Here is a 24724-nt window from a genome sequence, read left to right as displayed (position 1 = left end):
TAGGCGCCCGCCGGTACCCGCCCCCCGGCGCGGCGGTTCCGGCAGCACAGCGTTCCGCCTACGTCTCCCCCTGCCGTGAGCCCCGCCTCTACGGGGGACGGGAGCCGCTCGGCTGAAGACACCGCGCAGGGTCGCGGGCGGGCGGGCGGAGAGGTCTCCGGTTCTCTGAGGGCCAAGGCGGCGGTGGCGCCTCCGTGAGGGAGGGTCGGGCCGGGGCCGAGGCTGAGCCCGGTCCCGGTCCCGGTCCCGGTCCCGGGGGCTGCAGTCCTGCCGCTGCGTTTCTCCGGGGCAGCGCAGCCCCGAGGGTAAGCTGGCCCGGCGTGAGTTCCAGGCGGTGCCCGCAGACCCCTGCGGAGGCGGCTGCTCTGGGGCTGACGGTGGCCCGCGAGGGGAAGCCGCCCAGAGGCCCCCACTGTGCGGTGCGGGGCGGTTCATTTCGAAACGGATGCACGAGTTCACGACGCACGTGGTGGCTTTTAAATTAATAGTGAAATCGTGGTTTTTGACCTTGCAGGGTAAGCCGAGATCCTGGTGAGCTCGGGTGGCACAGGGGCAGCCGCTTCCCGACCCGGGCGTGAGGAGAAGCAGCTGCCAGCGGAGGGGGCCGGGGCTCGGCGCCGCTTGCCGGGCTGCCCGCCGCGGTACGCGAGACCCGCAGCTGGCACGAATGACCTCCTTCGGGCGGCCGGGAGCTGCTGGCGGGGACGGATCCATGAAGAACAGGTGAGATGCTGCGGGGAACGCAAAGCTGGCAGCCGGGGTCCGCGGGCGAGCTCTCTGACAGCCGGCGCGGCACTGCCGCCGCCGGGCCGGGGGCTTCCCGCGGCGGGGCCGTGCCAGGGGCTTCCCGGGGCCGTGCCTGTGCCCGCGCCCGTGCCCGCGCCCGCGCCGCGCGCTCCGGCGGCGCCGCCATCTTGCCCGTCTGTCTGTCCGGCGGCCCTTTGTCTGTCTGCGGCTCCCCGGCGCCTGCAGCGGGACCGGGTAAGGCGGGCCGGGCGGCGGGCCGGGGCCGTCCGCCGCGAGGGGCGGGCCGGATCCCGCCGTCCGCCTGAGGGGCGGCAGCGTCGGTCCCTCTGCCTGCCGGGGGCCGGGCCGGTCCGTCTGTCCGGGCTGTCGGGCTGGGTCCCTCGGCCGTCCCTCGGCATCCTCGGGGGCCCGGGCGGGGTTCCTCCGCCCGTCCCTCTGCCAGGGGAGCGGGGTCCGTTTGTCTGCGGGTCCGTCCGCTGGCGGGCTGGATCCCTCCCTTCTGCCGCCTCCCGTGTGCTGGGGCTGCCGGCTGGATCCCTCTGTCTGAGGAGGCTGGCGGGATCCCGGTGTCCGTCTGTCGGTGGGAGGCTGGCAGGATCCCTGTGTCCATCTGTCGGTGGGATGCTGACAGGATCCTGGTGTCTGTCTGTCTGAGGAGGCTGGCGGGATCCTGGTGTCTGTCTGTCTGAGGAGGCTGGTGGATCCCGGTGTCCATCTGTCGGTGGGAGGCTGGCGGGATCCCTGTGTCCATCTGTCTGAGGAGACTGGTGGGATCCCTGTGTCCGTCTGTCGGTGGGAGGCTGGCGGGACCCCTGTGTCTGTCTGTATGAGGAGGCTGGCGGGATCCCTGTGTCCATCTGTCTGAGGCGGCTGGTGGGATCCTTGTGTCCATCTGTCTGAGGAGGCTGGCGGGATCCCTGTGTCCATCTGTCTCAGGTGGCTGACGGGATCCCTGTGTCCGTCTGTCGGTGGGAGGCTGGCAGGATCCCTGTGTCCGTCTGTCCGTGAGATGCTGATGGGATCCCTGTGTCCATCTGTCTGAGGCGGCTGGCAGGATCCCTGTGTCCGTCTGTCTGAGACGGCTGGCAGGATCCCTGTGTCCGTCTGTCTGAGACGGCTGGCGGGATCCCGGTGTCCGTCTGTCGGTGGGAGGCTGGCAGGATCCCTGTGTCCATCTGTCGGTGGGATGCTGACAGGATCCTGGTGTCTGTCTGTCTGAGGAGGCTGGCGGGATCCTGGTGTCTGTCTGTCTGAGGAGGCTGGTGGGATCCCGGTGTCCATCTGTCGGTGGGAGGCTGGCGGGATCCCTGTGTCCATCTGTCTGAGGAGACTGGTGGGATCCCTGTGTCCGTCTGTCGGTGGGAGGCTGGCGGGACCCCTGTGTCCATCTGTCTGAGGAGACTGGTGGATCCCTGTGTCCATCTGTCGTGGAGGCGGGACCCTGTGTCTGTCTGTATGAGGGGCTGGCGGATCCCTGTGTCCATCTGTCTGAGGCGGCTGGTGGATCCTGTGTCCATCTGTCTGAGGGGCTGACGGGATCCCTGTGTCCGTCTGTCGGTGGGAGGCTGGCAGGATCCCTGTGTCCGTCTGTCCGTGAGATGCTGATGGGATCCCTGTGTCCATCTGTCTGAGGCGGCTGGCAGGATCCCTGTGTCCGTCTGTCTGAGACGGCTGGCGGGATCCCTGTGTCCGTCTGTCTGAGGAGGCTGGTGGGATCCTTGTGTCCGTCTGTCTGAGGAGGCTGGTGGGATCCCTGTGTCCGTCTGTCTCAGGTGGCTGACGGGATCCCTGTGCCCATCTGTCGGCGGGAGGCTGGCAGGATCCCTGTGTCCATCTGTCTGTGGGATGCTGATGGATCCTCCCGATGGGATCCCTGTGTCCATCTGTCTGAGGAGGCTGGCTGGATCCCTGTGTCCGTCTGTCTGGGAGGCTGCGGGATCCCTGTGTCCGTCTGTCTGGGGAGGCTGACGGGATCCCTGTGTCCGTCTGTCTGGGGAGGCTGACGGGATCCCTGTGTCCGTCTGTCTGGGGAGGCTGACAGGATCCCTGTGTCCATCTGTCTGGGGAGGCTGGCGGGATCCCTGTGTCCATCTGTTTGAGAAGGCTGGTGGGATCCCTGTGCCTGTCTGTCGGTGGAGGCTGGCGGGATCCCTGTGTCCGTCTGTCTAGGGGGAAATGGGTTCAGCTCCTCCTTTTGTCTGTCTGTCTGTCTGAGGGACTGTTGGGATTGATTCCTTCCTCTGAGGACGAGGAGTTGATGTTCCCCCCTTGTAAAGTTGGAGGGGGTCGGTGTGTCCCCACCTGTGAGGGACAAGGGGGGTGCATCCCTCCCCATGTGAGGTGGGGTGTCGGTGGTCCCTCCCCACGTGAGGGCAGGCGGCGTGTCCCCGCCGAACTGTGCCCGGCCCTGCCTGCCCAGGGAGGTCCCGGCAGCAGGGAGGGCGCAGCAGCCCCGCTCTTTCCCTCTCCCTGTGCCTGTCTGCGAGGGCCGTGAGGTCAGTCCCTTTGAGGGGCGTCTGTCTGGGCTGAGAGCTGTCCCTGGGCTGAGAGCTGTCCCTGGGCTGGCCACGCCGTACCATCAGCCGCTGCCGCCGTGTCTGGAGCTGTGACCGTAGGGCGGCCGGTTCCCTTGTCCACCTGGGCTGGGTTATCGGGAGCCCGAGGCCAGCCTTCTGGGTGTGGTGGGGCCTTGTGTCCCCTCATCTCTCTCGGGGTGGGGGCCAGAGGTGGGGCAGGGTCTGCAGGTTTGATTAGGCTCTTGCTCTCTCGGCCGTGGGAACGGACAGGAGGGAGAAGGGTGTTTGGACGGAGATCGCAGTCGCTCTTGAAGTGGGGCACTCTTAGCTTTTTGTATGCTGGGGACAGGATTGCTTGTAACTTTGCTTGAGAACTGGGTGGGACTGCCCATACACGGTGGTTTGTGAAATGCTTGTGGGTCGTGTTGGACGCTGGCACCGAATGTGGCTGTGGTGATGCAGAACGAGCCCTGTAGGCAGAAGGGTGGGGAATGACCCTGAGACAGCCAGCTGCGTTTGGCCAGAGGCTCAGAAGGTTGGGGTGGTGTGTGTGACAGGCTCTTCTCTTCTCAGGTGAGCCCTCTGCTGAGGGAACGAACACTCTGTGCTCCCAGGTCAGGGAAACATGTCCCGTCGGAAACAGACCACTCCTAACAAAGTTCACTGTGAGTATTATGTTACACAGCATTGTGGGATCCTTGCCCTAGCTGGATTGTTGTGGAGTGAGACGGGGAGGAGGGGAATGATGAAAAGGTACAGTTTGTGGGGGAATGGTGGTTACTCCCGTTTCATCTTAGGGACTGTAAGAAGAGAAACTGAGCTCTGTGCATCAGGGGAGCTGGCTGTGTCCTGGCATGGCAGGACAGGGATAGGCTTGAACAAACAACGAATGCGGTAAAGGTAGGTGTGTACGTGCAGGGCCTGTAGCTGTGCTTTGCATTCACACTGTCACAAGTGCAAGGTAGTATACTAAGAAGTGTAACTTCGGGGCTCTCGCCCGTCTTGGGTAGCAAAGTAAGTTCTAGGCAAGGTGGTTTGAGTGTGTGGCTGAAAGCCAGGAAGTCCTGGGTTCTGATCTTTGCCCTACCGCAGGCTCAACTGACTGGCCTTGGACGTGTCACTTAAGGTCACTGTACCTCAGTCTCCTACCAGATAATGTAAATAAACCTATTTGCTCTTTCCTTGCAGGGAATGGGCAGTGGCTAAGTAATTTACTGGACAGATAAATGCTATCTGTCAGATCATTCTTGAGCTGAGCTGGTAGGACAGATCGCTGGTTCTCCAGCGTTGTCGAGACCCTGGCATTTGTTTGATAGTGAAAGGGCTGAAGATGCTGTACATCAGCACTTCTTGTGGGCCGGCTACAGCAAGATGTTAGTGGAGCTGGGAGCCACGTATGGATGTTTGGCTGCGAAGGGGAAACCGCACATATGCAGCTTTTGTTTGACTGATTGCAGCAGAGGGAAGCTGGGGGACTGAAACTATGCCCTTGTTCATAGGAGACGTGTTTGGAATTTGGGCTAGAATGAGGAAAACAGATTTCCACTTCTGTAGACATGTGGAAGCAAGGCTGATGAGAGGGCCCTAGGTATTGCTAAGCTGTAGTAGCTGTCAGGAGTATGGGACAGAGCGCTCAATGCTGCAGCCCTAACTGCCTCACTTTGCTGATGCTGCTGGCTTGCATGTGTCTCTGTTTCTCTGTGCTGCCTTTTTGTATGGGTACAGCAACAGTAATCTATGTATGCTGTTCTCTGTACTAGAGCGAAATACACTGTGGTATAGCCTAACACTTTGCACACTCAGTGAGTCTACTGGGGAGAATTACCTCCGTCTGGGACTTGAAAGCCCCATTGGCTGCTAGAGCTAGGCATGGGAGAGCTGACACAGCTTTCCTTGGTGGCCAGCGTAGAGTCTTGAGGCGTGGCTTTTGGCATCTGCGCTGACTTGTGCTCTCCTATTCCTGCTTCTGGGCGCTGGGTTCAACAGTGGGCAGAGCATCGTTTTGATTTGCCTGATAGTACATTAATGACTTTGGAATTGTCTTCCTTAGAGAAATTTCAATGTGCTGTGTTTTGTCCTGTGGTGCCAGTAACACATCTTGTGTTCACACACTTCTGCTTCTGAGAATGCCCAGATATTACTGCTGCCGTTTAGATCAGACTTACGTAAGGCATGCACTTACGCTATCTCCCCTGGTGTAGAGCCATGGTCTCTCATGTATGGAAACCAAGGGGTACAACAGCTCAAATGGTGCAGGTGGTTTCCATGGTGTTCCGGTGGGCTGTTTTCTGCACTCCACTGCGTAAGGGTTATGTTCTTCAGAAGCTTGTACTATTATTTACAAAACTATACATATTACAGAGTTCAGTTGTGCACTGTTTTCACAATGAACGTTGCTTTTTTACCTGCAATACAAGGGATTGTATCTCCAGTTTTGGTCTCAGGGGAAGCTATCTGACAAACATGCTACCAGCGGGCATGAGGTTGAGGTTATGGCATCTGGTATGCCATAGAGAGGAATTCTGGGACCTGTTCACCTCCTTTACATGCAGTACATTGCTACAGAGCAACTATTCAACAGGAGCCATCAGGAGCAGCAAGTAGGACCACAAGAAAATAAAGGGACCGAAAGATACAAGAAACATGTCAATGGTGATGTCTCCACCTTGGGATGGAAAATCTTGTCTGTCTTATGATGAACACCACCAAATCGTTGGGACTTCTCTGTCTACCTAACCTGCTGTGTATCTGGAGGGCCCAGAAATGCCATGCAGTGCACTGACGAGGATAATCGGAGAGAGCATCAGCTCCAAGAACTGGGTGAGCCAGCAGAATGAGGAGTCAGGCTGAGACATAGCAGACACGTTACTGAGACTTCTTCACAGGGACTGAAGTGGTTGGGAGGAAAGGAATAAAAGGGACAGCAGGTATGCAGCTTTTTACGCAGTTCTCTGCAGCTGGGGTCTGATTTGGCAGGCTACGGGGCTGGGGAAGTGCTCTTTGATTTTGCATAAATACCACTGTGAATATCTAACTGGACAAATTTGTGGGAGGACGGTGCCTGCTTCTTACTTGCATGGCCACTCCACGTTATCTTCTTTCTTGGGTTCACTAGGGCAAGTGACAGCTGCAGATCTCTTCTTCCTGGCTTGCTTGGTGCCACCTCTTTCCAGGGTTACTTTCCAGGCTTGGCATGGCCCTCATTTAACCTTGCTCTCACAACAACGTGGTTTGCTGTCCTCACTTAGCTCAGAATCACTTTCTTTGGCATGCAGTGCAACCGGCTGGGAAGTTGTGTGGTTACAAGTCAAAACAGTTTTAAGTGGAAGTTGATGCGTAAGGAAATTCAAAATAATACAGAAACAATGATAAAAATAGCTATTATCACAAAAGTTTCATTGTGCACGATGGCCAATCCTTCTACAGTTTTAACTGTAGTCATTTCCCCTTTGGCAGGGCTGCAGCACATAATTGGCTCTTAATTTAATTTTGTTTTGCCACATGGTGCATGAAAAACACTTACCCCTGACAAAGTGGTAACAAATAAAACTGTAATACTGGAATATACTTATTGCATTGCTCATTCCACATTGAATTGAAAAATACAATGCAGTTACATTGTTCCTGTGGAGATATCTTAATTGGTTCAGTTTGGTCTTTATTTTCTCCCAGAGTCTAAAGTATAAAATCTCTCTAAGCAATTCATCTGATCTTGCATTCAAGCCCATCCATTGCTGCACTGTCACTCCATCAGTTACAGGCTGCTCACTGTTCTTGTGCTTGCCAAAAATTTGCTGCAGGTGTTAGCGTGCACTTTTGTTTTCTCTCCCTGCTGTCCCATGAGCTGCTTTTCTTTCTATTGCTTGTACCCTTTGCAAGTGATGCTTATTTCAGAACTCTTGAGAACAGCTTTTGTTAGTCAAATTAATTCCCACTTCCTATCTCTATTTATCGTGGTCCCAATATCCCATTAATCCTCTATTTCCTTCCCTCTCCCTCTGACACACACACATTCTGTGCTCTTCAGTGTTCCTTGAATTCTGCTGACTATAATATTCTCAGTTTCAAGAGAAAGTATCTTGCAAGAAATAGCACCCAGCATTCAAAACCGAGCAGAAATGTTACTTGCATCAAAATCCTTGCTTCTTAAAGGGCTCTGTGGGCTGCCATTGTTAACTCTTTCAATTGTGTTGTTTTTCATTTCAGTAACCACTACAGCAGTGTGGACAACCCAGAATAGCGATGGGGCAGGTGGACTAGATCCACAGTGGTGGAAAGACTTGCAAATTTCAGGTCCAGGAAAGGAACACAGAGAAGACCTACACGAACAGGGACTTTAAATTGATGTACAAGGAGGGAGTAAAGTGGCTCGTCTCTGAGAGACCTTTCTGTTTAGGAAGGAAGACAGGGGAATGATGCAGTTTCTTTTGATTTTGTTTTGTGGATTTTGGGGTGGGGGTTGTTTGTTTGTGTGTTTATTTTCCAGAACACCTGAGAGTTATCCTGCATTCATACAGTTCAAGAAGGGAAGGGCTCAGGAAAAAAATGAATTCTGGCTACCGAGCTGACACACCACCAGATCCTAGCAGTCATAACTGCCCCTGTTGCACAGTACCGCAGGGCTGGCCCCTACCTCCACAGCTGCTCACCTGGCATCCCACTCATTTACGAGATTATGGAGAGGAGAACTGGAGTGCAAAGCAGAGGCATTTGTATGATCTTTCACTGTCCTGCGTCTCTAGCTGTTTGTAAAAGAAATACAGTGACTTGTTTTGGTGTTGTGGTCAGCCTGCAGCCCTTTTTGTATTTAATAAAGAAACTTCTGGAGAAGAGTCTGTGAATTCACTATTGAGCATAACATCCTTTACTGATAGCAATGATCCTAAAGCTGTCGCCTGTCTTCCTCCCTTTCCAAATGAATGGAATTGTATTCAGCGTGGGGTGGAGGTGGGGGTGTAAGTGTCTGTATGTGAGCATGCGTGTGCAGAAACAGTAAGAGTATAACCCTGTACCTGTCAAACATTAAAGCTCTAAAGCTTCATCAAAGTCGGACTTAGTCCATCAGTAGATGAACAGGACGCTCTTCCCTAAGTTCTTTTGGAGACAATATTAGTTTAATACATAAGGAATTCTGTAGAAGCTAAAGATAGCATTTTTAAAAGTTTGTCATTCCCAATTCCATGATGCCTTTTTAGATACAGGCTAGTGGAGAATGCTCAAGATGTCGTCTGCTAACAGCACTGGTTTGGTTAACAGTTTGCATTTCTGGCTGTAAGCTGATTGTTCTCTGCACTGCGCTGAATCAATGCTAACTTGGTTGTGGGTACATTGTAGAGAAAGGCCACTGGCAGACACAATCACTCTCTCAGTTGTGATTGATACTAGTGTTACTGATGGGAGGAGTTCCCTCCTTAGTCACCTCATAGAAAGATCACAGCTTTTAAAATCCTGCAGACTGTCTGCATAGTCTGTATATCTGAGCGGGAGCCTACCTGCCATTAGACTCCACGCTGCTGCTCAGTGGAAACGTAAGCCATCTGGAAGAGGAAAGGGGGAAGAAAGCAAACACGTAACTGCTGCCACTAGCAGTTGCGGTGGTATTTGGGAATCCTGTTTTGTAACTCTGTCGCAGGTAGCATGTCTCCCACCATAGTTTTACATCTGTCCTGTCTTCTGCAGGTTTCCTCACTTCACCATACTTTCTCTTTGTCTTGCAATGCTTTTTTGGTCTCTGGGCTTTTATCTGGGTGGTTTGTGGATATCTGCTTCTTGGAGAGGCACTGCAATTCTGTGGTGTCTGCTGTTCATACAGTCTGTATCTCAGTCCCACCAATGTGAGGTTGTGGTCCAGATGTAAAAGCAGCACTCCAGGTTATGAAAACCATTCAGTGCTGGAATGGCTTCTGATGGGGGTACATGTGCCACAGCAGTCACGATGGTACCTGCTGCTTTCAGTGACAAATAGACTTAGGGTGCTCCTCAGCACCTCTCTTCAGCCGGCGTGGATTGTGTTCTCAAGTCTTCTCTACAGAAACCTCTCACATTTCTGAAACAGAATGATAAATGTCTTCAAATGCTTTTGGAAACCTCCATGGGGATGTTGGGAACTAAAACTCTTCTCCCACAGTCTCCGTGAAACTTCTGAAGGTCTTTGAAATCTTCCATAAATTACTGCTTTTTAAAGCACTGCCGGAAATTGCGAGGTAAGCACCAGAAAGGCAGTGTGAGTATGAATATGGGGCAAAGCTGGCTGAAACAGTTTAGCATGTGGAAATGTACCTGTCCTTGTAACAGGACTGGTGCTCTCTCAATGGGTCAAGAATTCAATTCTCTGGTTATACTGATGCCAGTTGTGGCCCCATACTAAAAGATACAATTTTCTTCTGAAAGCTATCTTTTGACTTTTGTTTTATGTGAAAAAGTGTACTGCGTCTTCCTTAGCATTTTCACATTTATGCTTTGAGTGGTTCTTGAGAACTTACAAATCAGTTGATAAATTTAACCCAAAAGCTAGCCCGCTGGGACCTTCAGCACCTTGTCCCAAGCACTCCCAGCTTATCCACTGAGAAAGATAAATCACAACTAAACCTGGAACAAAGTCATTTGATTTAGTATGAAAATTAATGGTTGCCTTTTATTGTTATGCTTTGGAACCTAAAGTTCTCCTTAGCAGGGATTGCTGTATAAGTTTTCTTTCAGAGAAGCACAAATAATTGCCTTCTTTCAATGTGTTTGCCATCTCCTATTGAGTTGCGGTACTAGTGATCAGTGTCTTTCAACAAAACAGAGTGTAAGCTATCCTAAACAAGCATCTCAGCTTTCTGGGTTCATTTCCTTAGTTTTCTGTTTTGAGCGTATGAAATGTCACTGAGATTTATTTTAGCCAGAGCCACTCCTGGGCAAGGCAAGGTAGTGAAGCAGGTTACCCATCATGTAAGCAGGAGAACACCAGCTCCGAGCACAAACACCTTCTTGAAGGGCAGCTTGTCCTCGGTCCTCCCGGGACAGAAGGTGGTGACAGAGCATGCCAAGGACAACCCCTGCTTTTGGTATCGCTGTGGAGAGCAGAGGAGGTGCCAGGCACTCGGGGAGATACTATTTTTGTGCCAGTTGCCTGTTACAGCAGGGAATAGGACTTAATGATTTAGAAGAGCCACACAGCACTATGCCTGGTCTGGGATAATGTCATAATTCCCGAGCAGCTTCCCCCCAACCTAGAGCTGTGCTATAGCTCTGTTGGCAGATAGCTTGGTAGCAGAGAAAGCCACCTGGCTACATGTGGCAGATACATGGGATCTCACAGGTTTTTTTGTGGCTGGAGTGGCATATAAAGAGTATGCAGAGAGCAGCCTAATGCTGGACATTTCCACTAGCGAGACTGTTCTACACACAGGGACCGGACTCACATCAGCAGGTGGAAGAGGCTGGTGTTGCAGGGTAGGCAAGCAGAGAGGTTACTTAAATGCTTTCTGAGAGGTGACTTCAGAGGTTCTGCACAGTGCAGGTGAGCAGACCCACAGCGGTTGTGTTTTTGGCAAGCCTTGGTGGTGAAAGCAATGGAATGGCACCAGTCTGACTCTTTGTCCTTGTGGCTGCCAGGGGAGCAAGTCTTTGCAGGGCTGGAGGAGCAAGCCCGCCAAGCCATGATGAAAAACAACTTTCCTGGAGCTCTTGGGGACCAAAGGCCAGCCATTCATCCGCTGCAAGACCCCGACTCCAGCAGCAGTGAGTTCTGCCCCTTCCAGTAATGGCAAGGTAGTGGACTGGGGAGACTCTGACAAGGGGTGAGGCTAGGTGCTGCACAGCTTGTGGGGGTCCTCTGAGGGCCACCTTACCCATCTCCTCCTCTGGGTTAGCCCTTGGCTCCTGTGCAGGACTTTGTCAGCAAAGAGCAAGAGCGGGGCTGCTCCCTAAGGGAAGGCAAGCCTGGGGCCAAGGACCACCACAACACAGACCGGGCAATGACCTCACCACTGGGATGCAGTCCCGACTTACCAGAGCAGGGCAGTAACAGCAGCAGGTCCGGCTGATGGGCCAGTGATTGCCAAGCAAGGCAGGGTGACAGGCCAGGTCCAGGGACTCCACAGAGCACTTTGGTCCCTGGAAGTGCCCCAGCCTGAGTTGAAATGGAGCCCCTGGGCGGAGGGGGTGGGTAGAGGCCCCAGGTGATGCTGGTCGGGACAGTTAAGGCCTACGAGTGCCTGCAGGGTCCTGACACTTGGAATAACTGTTCTGCATGTTCCAGGTGGCAGTGATGATGAGGAAACCACCCAGGATGAAGTTTCTTCCCATACATCTGAGGAGGATGGCTCAATGGTGAAAGTGAAGAAAGAATTAGAGAATGCAGAGCAACCTGTGGCTGGAACCCCGCTAATGAGAGAAAATGAGGCAAGTGTGTGCTGGCTCTGCACTCACCTTATCCTCCCAGGGAGAGAGAAGGGTATTGTCTAAACGCTTCTTCTCCTCATCATGGTTTCTTATCTTTTTCTCCCTCCCACCTCCTCCAAACAACATCTCCTGGCAGGAGGAAAGGGTACGAAGAGCTCTTGGGCTGCCAGGAACAGGAGATAGCAGGCACAAACTGCCGTTCTCCTGGCTGGCCAAGGTGGTTGTGCAGAGTGTGCCCCCTTCCTTCGGTTCTGGTGCCTTTGACTGAATTCCCCTCCCCTCGGGCGACGCAGCAGGCCTTGCCTACCAGAGCCACCGCGCTGGCAAGAGCCTGGGTGCGAGTGGAGGCCACGAGGCCTCTGCCTGTTCTCCCCGAGACAGCCGGAGTTTTGCTCAGAGGCTACACAAAGGAAGTTTCAGACTGCAAGAACACAAACCAGCCCCAGCGGGACTGGGCACACAGCGCTCGATCTGGTCAAGGCCTGCCTGCAGCGTTGACTAGATGCTAAGGGAGGGTGGGGTGGCTGGGGGGCGGAATCTGTGTGCCTTACACCAAAGTGGTTTTTCCTCCCTGTAGGTGCCTGAGAGTTTGAATGCTGACCGTATACTGGGGCTGTCACAGTGCCCCCTCTGCCAGCTGGAGTGTGGAAGCAGAGAGCAGCTCATTGCTCACGTATACCAGGTAGGGGATGGCTCCAAACTGTGGGATATCTCTGGCCTTAAGCCCCAAATCCAGAAACAACCCGAAGCACACGGTGGCTTTGTTCTGGTCTTTGCAGTCACAGAACTGAGCTTCTAGCTAGGATGTCACTGAAGTTTACAGCAGTAAACTGTGTCCAGAGGGTGTCCTGGGGGAAGAATCAGCAAGGCACTGGTCTGCAGATCTGGAAAACACAACTCTATCCCAAGGCAGTCTCTGCAAGCAGTTGCAGGCTAAGACCAGGCAGTTCCTTCAGATTAAACATGGAAGCAATTTTTACATCATTCAGTGAGACAAGAAACCCTCCTCCTAATCACTCAGTTCTTTATTTTGTACCTTTATCACAGTTCCTACCCATGAAAACAACTGTTCTTCCTCTGAAATGATTCCAGTATTGCAGGAAATCTGTGCTGGAATCTCACAGGTTTTGTTGTCAGTGCTCTCTTCACAGCACATCAAAGTCTGTAAAAGAAGGAATGAAACAGAACTGAACTGGCCGCTTACCTGCGCCAGCTGACTGTCTCCATCTAAGCGCTTCCTCACCAGCATCCTGCCTACTGTTAGTCCAGTCACGCTTTGTCCAGCAACAGCAGCTCCTCAGATGCCTTTCTGAAAACAAGGGTCAGGCCTTAGGATCCAAGTGTTTTGGCCTTAATTGTTTCTCTTGCACTGGAGTGGAGCTGTAGAAAGGTTTCCTCCTTGCTGTTTGACTTGTGACACCCCAAATGTCTTGAGCTTGGTCTAGGAGCTGTCAGACAGAGGTTTAGTGGTAAAGTGTTCCAAGAGGCTGAACTGAATGGTTTGCTGTATCTGTTGAGCATGCCTCAGGCTGGGCAGGGAGCTGGGCAATTTGTAACTAACAACCTAGTTGTTGTTTTGCAGCACACTGCAGCTGTGGTGAGTGCCAAGAGCTACGTGTGTCCTGTGTGCGGCAGAGCCCTCAGCTCACCAGGATCCCTTGGGCGACATCTCCTGATCCACTCGGAGGACCAGCTGTCAAACTGTGCAGTGTGTGGAGCACGCTTCACCAGCCACGCCACATTCAACAGGTCAGGGTCACCCTGGCTGGTGAGTGGGCTAGGGTACCCACATTAAAGATGAGGTGGGTTGCCTTAAATGACACAGAAGTCATGGCTCTGGACCCACTAAGGCCTGTAGGAGAGTTGTGAACGCCCCCAGTGAGTGAGATTCCTTCGACCCCTTCCTGCCTGCAGCTCTGCATCACCTGCTAAGACCTCCACGGGCTGTGCTGCTAAAAGGGTGTTCCTTAGCTCTGTGAAGAACTAGAGCTGTGCAGAAAGCACTGGCGTCTCCAGTCACTGGAGAACAATATCAACTGCTTCCCTTGCCCAGCAATCTGTCAGAGTAGGTCTGTACTGCCCAGATGGGTTCATCATTTCCAGAGCAGGACTACAGGCAGAAAGCAAAACGTTCCTTGTTTGTGTTCTGCCTGGTGGAAGATTATCCAGTGGAATAGGGCTGAAAGGAGAAATCCAGAGATGAAGGGGAGGAGCAGCTTGCTGGCTAATTCCTGCTCTTGCACTCTTCCAGCCAGGATACTGCTCTGGGCTAACCTGCTTCCTACCCCCGGATATGATGTTGCTTCATTTTAGATACTCAGACATGTCTGTGGGCAGGAATGGTTTAGCAGAGGCCTCTGTCATGGGCTGTAGTAGGGGCACTGCTCATTGCAGCCCCCGGGCAGTCTGAGATGGGGACTCTTCCGTCAGCACCAAGTCTCTGACTCTCTGCTCTTTCTGCTTTCCAGTGAGAAGCTGCCAGAGGTGCTCAGTGCAGATCGCCTGCCGGCACCACAGAGCGAGGGCCCCTCCAGTGTTGAGGGGAAAGACATTGCCTTTCACACCCCTGTGTATCCTGCAGGCATCCTCCTAGTGTGCAACAACTGTGCTGCTTATCGTAAGCTGCTGGAGGCACAGACACCTGGCATGCGAAAGTGGGCACTTCGTCGGCAGAACGAGCCCTTGGAAGTGCGGCTGCAGCGTCTGGAGCGGGAGCGCACGGCCAAGAAGAGCCGGCGGGACAATGAGACACCCGAGGAACGGGAAGTGAGGCGTATGCGGGATCGAGAAGCTAAGCGCCTGCAGCGCATGCAGGAGACAGATGAGCAGCGGGCGCGGCGGCTGCAGAGAGACCGGGAAGCCATGCGACTGAAACGCGCAAACGAGACCCCAGAGAAACGGCAGGCCCGGCTCATCCGGGAGCGCGAGGCCAAGAGGCTCAAGCGGCGCCTGGAGAAAATGGACATGATGCTCCGGGCGCAGTTTGGCCAGGACCCCTCTGCCATGGCCGCTTTGGCAGCTGAAATGAACTTCTTCCAGCTGCCAGTGAGCAATGTGGAGCTGGAGAGCCAGCTGCTGGGCAAAATGACCTTTGAGGAGCAGAGCAACAGCGCACTGCATTAAGCTGCAGCCAAGGATTGTGCCACCTCTGCCGCACCCGCCACAGGTGCACTAGCAGGCTTCTGCACTCGGGAGGCTGCTGTGGGTCCCTGGCTGACTCTCCCAGACAGATGGTTCTGGTTTCCCTCTGAACGCAGGAGGAGAACAGAGCTGAGAGAGATCTGCCAAAGTAGCCCTGGTGGGAGCAGATTCTGAGGATACAGTCTGCTCTGGGGGCCAAGTCACAGCCTGTGAACAGAGGGAAAAATAAATTAATGTTCATGTTTATTTAGTCCCCTTCTTTACCTTTTGTGCTTCGTCCTGTTCTTGGACCCTTGCCCCGTAGATGGGTTTGGGCTGCTGCAGTTCTGCTGTAGGTGAAAGCCTACCTCACTAAAAAGGGATCTTGTTTATTGCAGCATGAATTACGGAGCTGAGGACTTTGATAGTCCACAACTCCTCCAGGAGTAAATCCCTCGCAGTTTGTGCCCATAAAAAGGAAGCAAAGAAGGATGTCGTCTGCCTGGAAATGGCTGTGCAGACCCTTTCTTTTAACACTATCATTATGTGCTTATTTGCAGTAGCATCCATGGAAAAACTAAGAGGAAACTGAGTTCCTGTTCTAAGATACCCCATATAAACACTAACAGAAAGGCTGACTGAGGTAAGCAAACAGCAAACAAGTTTGCTGGTTTACTCATAAGTTAATTTTCACTTAAACAGCATTTCAGGTTTGCAAGTGAAAGAGTTGATTGAATGGTAAACAATAAGGGTAGGTCAGTTCTCTAGTACTGTATGGATTTGCTTTCCCCTTTATTCAGCGCTGGTGAGGCCACACCTGGAGTACCGCGTCCAGTTCTGGGCTCCCCAGTGCACGAGAGGCACAGACATACTGGAGAGCGTCTAGCAAAGGGCCACTAAGATAGTGAAGGGACTGGAGCATCTCTCCTATGAGGAAAGGCTGAGAGAGCTGGGACTGTTCAGCCTGGAGAAGAGAAGGCTTGAGGGAGGAGGGGGGGGTCTTACCAATGTTTATAAATACCTGAGGGGAGAGTGTAAAGAAAATGGAGCCAGGCTGTTTTCAGTGGTGCCCAGCGACGGGACAAGAGGCAATGGGCACAAACGGAAGCACCAGCAGTTCCCTCTGAACATCAGGAAACACATTTTCACTGTGCGGGTGACGGAGCACTGGCAGAGGTTACCCAGGGAAGCTGTGGAGTCTCCCACCTTGGAGATACTCAGAAGACACGGTCCTGGGCAGCTGGCTGTAGGTGGCCCTGCTTGAGCGGGGGGGTTGGACCAGACGGCCCCCGGAGGTCCCTTCCCACCTCAGCCGTTCTGTGACTTCATAGTAAGCTGAGCTTGTTCAACGATTTCAATACAGCCAAACGCAACACTGCTCATCTAGGACCACGGATCACACTCAAGTTATTTGTTCTCATAGTAAATTCCTCTGTGACCAACAGTGACTTTCAGTGGTCACTGCAGATAACACGGTGGGGCGAGGGGGGGACCATTAGTAGACAGAACCACACAGGTAGAAAAGAAAGTTGCTTTTGCTTCCACACTCAGCAGCAAAACCAATGAGAGGAATGTGGAAGAGGGGTGAGCTGGGGAGGAGCCATGGAAAGCTACAATAACTGAGTCTCGAAAAACCTGCCAGAGGGTAGGGAATTTAAGCCGCCTTTAGTTTATTCAAGAGGTAGCCAAGGCAAAATGTAATCATAGTCTGTACCTATATGAAAAGGTTCCCATTGCTAATAGAAATCATTATGAAACTATGCAAGCATGGAAATTAAATCTAGGCACGTTTAAACTGGAAAAGGCAAACATTAGCACAGAAGGGCTCATGGGGGGGCAGAGGGGTGGTACACTCTCCATTACTTGGTTTCTTTAAGAATGAGCATCTAAAAATGCACGCTATAGCTTTGTGGTTTCCAGACGTCAGCCCACCAAACACTGGTGTGCCACCCATCTATGTTTTGTAGCCTGAAGACCCCCCTACTGCTTTCAGAGCATTTCCAGTTAAGGTCTGCAGTACAGTTACATGGTGGTCTAAATTCTTGGGAGCTACCGTCTTCTCTCCGATGGCTGTTTCTCTGCATTAAGTCAGAAATGGTGACCACAAGACTCCTACTTGAGATCAGGAGAGTAGAGTTAAAACAAGAAGCAAAACCTTTCGGCCAGCCTACTTAGAAACCTGATTTTTCCCTCTTTTTTCTGTTTGAAAAACTTTTGATTGCAGTCCCTTAAAGCCCTAGTTAATGCTTACAATAGTTGCCTTCAAAGTGCATAATGTTGCATTTTTTTCATGATAATGAACTAACCTTACAGACAGGCTTGTGGACACTTGCTACAAAAAGCATTTAATCTTTTCAACGCTACAATTTCCTCCACATGCCACTGTAACATCTTGTTTCCTCAGCTTACAGAAGCTGTTTTAACATATCGTTCATCACATAGAACTGACATCCAGGAGCCATCCTTGCCTCTCTCTCTTTGGGAAAAGGCACCAGATCTGGAAAGGATCTATTCAGTTCCACGTTCCCTTGTTCGTATCCCTTTGTCCTCTGAACTGATCTCTCACTTTTATTCTTACCTCTGTCCATTTTCATACTCAAACCGACAGACTTTGCTTCTTGCAGTATTTGCTATTGCTCTATCTTGCGTGTTTTGCTTGGCCAGCAGAGATGGAGCTTCACTCTGCAATCTGCAGCTGAAACTTTCCCTGCAGCGTCACTGGCAGCTGATCATTATTCCAAGGGGTTCAAGAAAGACCACGTAAAAGCAAAAGTATTTGAACACAGAATTACGGCTTATAATCCACCTGTCAGACAGCCTTTACCTTGCCCTTGTCACAAGTCTTCAGATCAGTCTGTGTAAGACCAGAGAAGCCACATCCTAATGATCACTGATGCTACAGACGAGCAAGAAGTCTCAAACACCAAAGGAAAAGCTATTGGTTTATATATAGATATATATATAGATATATACTGTGTTTACAGAGTCAACAAGTTAAATGCAATATTCATAAGAGCATTAACAATAAAAATACAATCTGTGTGTAGCCAAGTACAGACTTAAAATGGTAAAACAGGAAAAAGGATCTCACCAAAAGTACAAATATACAGTACAAATTGATTTATTTAAAACAGTTACAAAAAAAGCACAACAAAATAGAGATTATCCTTAGAATTATTAATGCTTTGTTAAAGATCAGGTAGGAGGAAGGGGGCGGGAACAAGGTCGGAGGGGAGCACCTGACTAGTTCTAAGGCTTTAGATACAATGCGGTCGGTTACATGTTAATACAGCCATTACATAACTGGGATTATAGTTGAGGGATCAGCACTTATCTACAAAGACCTCCTTGCCTCAGGGCAGCCCAGCCGGTTCCCCCAGTGCGACATGTCTGTTTCTCTGCTTTGCACGGGCAGACCCTCCCCGGGCGCTAAGGTGCCATGAAAGCGGAAAACAACTAGAATGTGCATGGGTGCATGCGCGGGGCGGGGTGGCAGCAGCCTAGAAGGACGTTAGGGGCAAGTCCTGTCCTCCACAGACAGATGTGAAGACCGCGGAAGGGCCTTGACCATCAGCATTTTAAGCCATACACGGAACACACCCTGGGCCAAACTCTGTACAGAATGTGCATTCGTAGCCATCTGAGCAGCTTCTGCAAAGTTTCAGGCCCTAGGACAGCCTGAAAGACAAAGAGCAGTTGTGAGCGACGCTAGGGAAAGGCACATGTGCTGCTGTGGGCAGGAACTAGCATTTGGGCTACTCAAGCTGCTGTAGTTTCTTTTACAATACTTTCTGAGTAACAAGGATTGTTAGTTCTCTACGGGGGAAAGTGACTTCAAGTGTGGGGTGGGGACGGGGGTGGGGACACTTAATGTGAAAAGTGCATTATACTTGCGCACCTGCTGGAAAGGGGAGGCAGAGGGGCCCCTGCAGCTTTCCTTCTTTCCAGACAGAGCTTCCTCTGCATAGTCTGGTAGTGATGAGCGCTCGTCGCTTGGAGCAAGTCTCACGTGCCTGGAGCAACAGTGTACGCACAGCCTAGGAGCAGGCCTGGCCTCTGCTGGGCAGCTGACCCAAGGAATGTTTCATGAGATGGGACAGACGGCTACAGACACCCATTATTGCATCCTACAGACTCTTGCCACAGAGTGTGAGCTGGATGAGACCAAGGCCAGGAGGCCTCCTCCTCCTCCTCCTCCTCTGGGTAGGACAGACCACAGCTCTCCTCCCCTTCACAATAGCAGCAGGAAAACAGTATATTTCTCTGAGAAGCCTGTCACATCTCTGCCAGCAGAAAAGCCCAGATAACCATCTCATTCCACAATGTCTTCCTGGCTTTATCGCCCCCCTTCCCTGTAAACCTAAGAAATAAAAGCCTCCTCCACGGGCTCATTCATAGCCTTTCTGCCTACAGCAGAGCCTGTCTCACTCCCTATCTCAGGAGAGCCTCAACGCTCAACACAACCACCACCACAGGTGCTGAGCAACACAGCCCAACCCAGTAAGGACAGATTCCAGTGATTACGAGTACTGCTAAGCCGGGCTAGAGGGCCGCCAGTGGCCCCCTCCTGCCCACCGCCTTTGGGGCAAGCAGCCAGATGCCCAGACTCTTCATCTCAGTGCCCCACCATGAGATGTGCCCCAAACTGTTGCTTCCATAGAAGAGCTGGCAGCTGAAACACGCACAACAGCGGGACTGACAGGCACTCTGGACAGAAGCACCGAGGTCAAATTCACCCTGGCCTGTTCCACAGAGCTCAGAACCGCACTCAACAGATGGCCAGCTAGCCAAAGTCCAGGCCAGCGGCCAGGTAAACACCAGGACGAGCACCTTCACAGCCCTTCAGCTGCCTACAGTACAAAGCTATTTTAGCCACACAGCATCTTGCCTCATACATCAGTGTCTGCCATTTCAGACCACTGTTCAGTGCGGCTGAGATCTAGGAGTAGTAGTTACAGTAACACACATGAGATAAGGCAGGCTCTCCAAACCCTCTCTCTAAAAGACAGAGACTTCTGTGTTCAAAGATGCACACGAGGGGCTCTGCACCCTTCAGCTGCTCAGACGCTCCCTCTATGCGTGCAACCAGCCCGTCTACATTCACACGCCATACGTATGCAAGATCCCTTTCTTAGCTGCCTGCCACAACTCTGAATTCCTCTGCATGCACCATGCAAAGAACAGGCAAGGGAACCCGGGCTCCTCTGCCTTCCGCCTTTGGCCACAGACACCCTGGATATCCTGAGCATTAAGTACTAACCAACATTATCGAGGTCTTTGCGTAGGAGAGTCCAATGAATAGCAACTGTGAAACACACAAGGGGACGAGGCCAGGCACCCGGGCCCAGACAGTACATTTTACTGACAAATGGTGCCACGAAAACAGCAACTGTTCCCACAGCTGCTGCATCCAAGGAGGCAGAATCTTCACATGACAGCATCACCATGACTTCATACATTTCAAATGCAGCTGATGAGATCGGAAGCGGTGTGTCATTTGGGGGGAAGCTACATGTGATACAGGCAGCATCCTCATTCTGGAGAAGCCCCCGTGAGGCACAAACACTGAAGGCATGAGTAGCGCATACCTCACCTAAGGCCTGAAAAGAAACTGTCCTGGTGCAGACATTTCAAAGGCAACAGAAATGGCTAGCAACGTGCTAGGAAAACGGGACTGACGGCCTGGATGGAAGGGACATTCTGGAGACTCTCTAATTTGCCTCATACCCAGGCAGAGCACCCCTCCGTCACAGAGTCAGCTGAAGCCAGCCAATTACAGGACACATTCCTGGAGAGTGTGCAGAACAGCCCTGAGACCCCACCACTGCAAGCTGACCGAGGACGGCTACGCCGAGGAGAGGTGCTGACACACAGGGAAAGAGAGCAGCAGTGCCCTAGCAGCCAGGCATGCCTGACAGAAAACTTCAGGAAGATGAGAGACGGGAGATGGAAAATGGTTATGCTGAACATCAGGAGCAGCATCAGGACTCTAGCGGGGACCTGCACACTGAAAAGAAATCCTCTCAAAAGCCTGGTCCTAGCGCAGAGATGGGCACCTTAATACAAGGAATACTTAACCCAAGTTAAGTCAGTGAAGACTCTTATCCTCGACATAATAGTGACTATTTTTTATTCTAGCTAAGCAGTTAGAGCTGGTGTCATAACACACCATCAGAGAGGGCAAATTAGTGTAACTACAGGAGCCTTCACTTGAATGGAGTGTTATTACCATAACGAGGTATTAATATACATTTGTATTAAATCTCACCGCGAAAAAGACTGCTCTTGATTTTATCACGTTGTTCTACAGAGGAACTCCAAAGTGAAGCATCAGAAAAACTAACACAAAACCACCCCAAAATGCCCTATGATGCTGTGATATTTTTAGAGTCCCTACACTAATCGTAGAACTGTACTTAGCAGAAACTTTGTACCTTGCCTGCACATGCACAAACACTCGTCTCTTGTCTAGAGCTTATTCAGGAAACTGCCTGCAGGGAAGAATTAGCCATCTGGAAAGTTTTCTTCTGATTTAATTACAAAACAGTCTCGGTCTTCTCACAGAAAAAGGGTGTGTTTCCATCCTTCCCTAGAGAATGCTGAATATATTTTACTCCAGCTTTAAAAAAACCCCACCAAAAACCAAAATCCAAACAAACAAAAAACCCCAACCCCATTCATCCATAGGCTAAGCCTCTGCAAAAGCTATAAGCCCAAGAGATCTTTTTTTTTTTTTTAGAGTTATTAACATGGGAAGAAAGATTTGATTTGGAGGCAAATAATTAAATGTATTTTATAGCAGGAAACTGATGTCTCCCATCCCAACTCGTGTCCCATCCCAAGTGCTCAAGTTCCCTATTCACCTACACCCAAACCCATCCTTTTGGTCCTTCCTCTTGAATTTCTGTGATTCATTCAAATCTGTACATTCTTTGCAAGAAGAAAGAGCAGTTGGATTCAGTGGAAGAGACATTAAACAGAACCACCAGAGAAGCATCTCCATCCTGCCCTCAAGAGCTCCATCGGTGAACGGTCCTTTTAAAGTGCATGTGTGAAGAAAAGGGATACTGGGAGTAGAGCCCCCTAAACTCCAGTGGGGACCCACCTCTCCCCATCATGAGAAAGGAGGAATAAAATCTTCAGCAATTTTATCTGCTACCTTAAGCTGTGTCTGCCCTCCTCATCTCCCCACCTATCCTGAATGCTTAAGACCCTGCCCCGCAGGGAATCAGTTGTTCAGGGAGGTGTGAGAAAGCCCCAGCCTCCAACCTCTGGAATGCTCTCATCGCAAGCTCATGAGCACATCCCTGTTCTCTACCCCAGCTAGCCTGTTGCTGCTCCCTGAGGCACTGGAGCCCTCTTGATTTCCCAAGAGGAACTGGTCAGCCACTGAACTGGAATAAATCCAGTCCTGCAGGGCAGAAAGCAGCCTTGCTGGTGAACCTGTCACAAAGTCTGTGCAATTTCTCCACCTGATGGTGAGGCTCACCTACAGGGGATGCCCTAGCTCACAGCCTCCAAGGGATCACTTCCCTGCATTAGAACGCCCTTCGATAGACAGCTTGACCTCCTGGGGAATGAAAGAGGGACGGAGCAGAGAAGGCCGAGGCTCCTCTGCCTGCATGCTGTATCTTTGGAAGCCTGGGGCTGTCCAGCTGTGCTGACTGCCAGTCTCAGGCTGAGAGGGTTCTGCATGAGAGCTCTGGGCTGCGCTGTCCCTATCTGTGTGGCTCTTCCTTTCAGCAGCTCTGTCAGACGGTTCTCTGGACCCCTGAGCTGTTCTTTCAGATCTCTCCCTAGTAGATATCAACTGATCTGTGAGAGGGTAGTTAGCCTGAGAAGCGGAGTTGCCATTCATGCTCTGTAAACTGATTGATATGCAGACATCGCCCACTTGCAGCCTGTGACAGGGCAAAGCAAAGAGCTGAGCAGTCCGCCCTGGGCTACAGGAGGACCAGCCCTGGCCATACACAAAGAAGGGATGCTCTGGGGGCACATCAATGCTCACTTTACTTTGTTGCTCCCCAACCACAAAATGCAGCGTGACAAGCCCAGGCCACTGGCTTTCCTGAATATCCACCACGGTGCTGGAGTCGATCTTCAGGCCCCCGCTCACCTCCGCACTGCGAACAAAGTCTTGAGTCTGCAGGTCCTCTACCCGCTTCAGCTCTCCCGTAGCCAGCTGGATGATGGCTCCTTTCATGAAGTGAGAGGGCAAGTGTGAGGAGCTGGGCGGCTGCAGCTGGGCCAGGTCCTTTTCAAGCACGCTTCCTCGAGCCTGTGCATCTGGGCTCCGCCTCACCAGGGCTTCTGAAGTGGAAGACCTGATGGGCTCGGATCCAACGGGAACCAGGACTGGCTTGCCGTTGGCTATCACCATTCCTTTGGTTAATTGTCTTTGTCTAACCGGCTCCTCAGGGGACATTACATACGGACTCCTGGACTGGCTTTTCTCAGCAGCAGCCCTTTCCACTGTGTTCCTCAGCGTGTCCTTTGACTCCCCCTGCTGATCAGGGATGTTATGGCAAAGGTTTAAAGGGCTCGGGTCATCTTTCCTCTGGGCTGCCAGAACATGATAATCCTGAGATGCCAACACCCCCACCACCCTCTGAACCTCCAGATCAGTGTCTGGGGTGCTTCTGTGAGCTGGCACAGAGACCTCTGTTCCCAACGTCTGGTAACCTGAAAGGAACTGTCCATCGACCACACATCCCGCCGCGGGCCCTGGCAGACAGTCTTCAGCTTTACTGCTGGCAGAGTCCACGGCCTCGCTGGTCCTCCTCACCACATTATGCTCCAGATGTCTCTGTCCACCATTGGCAGCAGCTACCTCTGAACTCAGCTGACCCTCTTGCTGAGGAGACTCTGGGCTTCCACCTGCCGTAGGCGTCTCATATGCCGAATACCCTGGTGGGAGGCGGGACATCTGATAATAAACAGGAATTCTACCTGGCGCAGTATCTAACGGCTGGGTCCCAGCATGGTGCTGCATCTGGCCAGAAGGAGAGATTGCAGAAGCAGATTTGTTGAAGGTGTGGGTAGGAGAGGTAGTCTGGGGGAAGGAGCGGCTTCTTCCGTGAAGAGAGAGGCATATGGCACAAAGTGGGGGACATGAGAGGCGGTGAGGTTGGTGGAAGGAGACAGGAGAGGACTAGGCAGGAAGCCAGGAGGGACAGCATAGGGCACCGTGTAATGCGAGCCGATGAACTGTAGGGACGTTGGAGGGATCTGCGCGTAGTGGATGGGAGGGTACGGCACCCCCGGGTGCTGGATTATTGGCGAGGTCACATTGAAGGCAGGGGGCAGGGGGCTCACGTTCACCACGGGGTGCAGACCCGTGGGGGAGAAGGTGGCGGGTGGCACTGCCACTTTGTAGAGCATCCCATATTGGTCCACCGTCAGCCCCGCCACCGCTTCCGTGGCCTCGCCAGGGCCATAGCGCAGGGCCGCGGGACCCGGCCCAGCTGTCCGGGCCCACTCGGGGCCCTCGCCCGAGGCCTGGGCACCCCCCGCCCGTCCCGCCTCGATGCCAGCGCTGGCGGCGGGAAGTTCCCGCTTCTTTGGCGGGAGGCACTCCTGGCTCCGCTCGTGGCCCGCTCTCATGGCGCCCCGTGGTGTCCCGGCAGCCCCGGCCGCGACGCTCGTTCATGGGGGCACCCGCAGGGGCTGCCACACGCCGGCTCCCAGATCCCCGCTGCCGGCCGCCGCCTCACCTGCACCGGGAACAGAGGGAGCCGTGAGTCCCGGCCCCGCCACCGAGCCGCTGAGGGCGCCGGGAGCGGAGGGAGCCCCCGAGCCGCAGGGACAGAGGGAGCCCCGGGAGCAAGCCAAGGCGACGGCGCCTAGCCCTCCTCGGGGGCTTCGGCCCCGGGGACGGAGGGCGCCCGAGCCCGGTCGCCGGCCCCACCCCCGGCCCCAGAGCCCGCCGCGCCGCGCCGCGCCCCGCCCCGCCG

General features: G+C 52.7%; 2 protein-coding genes and 1 long non-coding RNA gene across 6 annotated transcripts; 2 read left to right on the top strand and 1 right to left on the bottom strand.

Moving 5' to 3' along the window:
- The first annotated feature begins 240 nt into the window (after nucleotides 1–240).
- On the top strand, nucleotides 241–15006 carry ZNF821 (zinc finger protein 821). 4 transcript variants are annotated; one of them, XM_050904149.1, is made up of 8 exons: nucleotides 241–305; nucleotides 515–723; nucleotides 3837–3928; nucleotides 10863–10988; nucleotides 11509–11651; nucleotides 12229–12333; nucleotides 13234–13400; nucleotides 14120–15006. In XM_050904149.1, exons 3-8 carry the CDS (start codon nucleotides 3889–3891, stop codon nucleotides 14772–14774), a joined length of 1236 nt encoding a protein of 411 aa, XP_050760106.1. In that variant the 5' UTR covers nucleotides 241–305; nucleotides 515–723; nucleotides 3837–3888; the 3' UTR covers nucleotides 14775–15006. The 4 variants fall into 4 exon arrangements, with proteins under 4 accessions (XP_050760106.1, XP_050760107.1, XP_050760108.1 ...); XM_050904150.1 differs by lacking the exon at nucleotides 3837–3928; XM_050904151.1 differs by lacking the exons at nucleotides 241–305; nucleotides 515–723; nucleotides 3837–3928 and adding an exon at nucleotides 10712–10767.
- LOC127021187 (uncharacterized) lies at nucleotides 5613–8093 on the top strand. Its single transcript, XR_007767173.1, has 2 exons — nucleotides 5613–6190; nucleotides 7470–8093. It is a non-coding gene; the product is annotated as an uncharacterized LOC127021187 (long non-coding RNA).
- Nucleotides 15007–18382: 3376 nt separating the features above from the next.
- On the bottom strand, nucleotides 18383–24435 carry ATXN1L (ataxin 1 like). Its single transcript, XM_050904023.1, is given in 2 exon segments — nucleotides 18383–23831; nucleotides 23834–24435. Coding segments are annotated over 2 exon segments (2076 nt in total). The 5' UTR covers nucleotides 24375–24435; the 3' UTR covers nucleotides 18383–22296.
- Between the last annotated feature and the right edge of the window lie 289 nt (nucleotides 24436–24724).

Source organism: Gymnogyps californianus, chromosome 12, assembly GCF_018139145.2.
Source record: "Gymnogyps californianus isolate 813 chromosome 12, ASM1813914v2, whole genome shotgun sequence".
NCBI classification, from domain to species: domain Eukaryota; kingdom Metazoa; phylum Chordata; class Aves; order Accipitriformes; family Cathartidae; genus Gymnogyps; species Gymnogyps californianus.
This window is presented reverse-complemented; position numbering and strand designations above follow the sequence as displayed.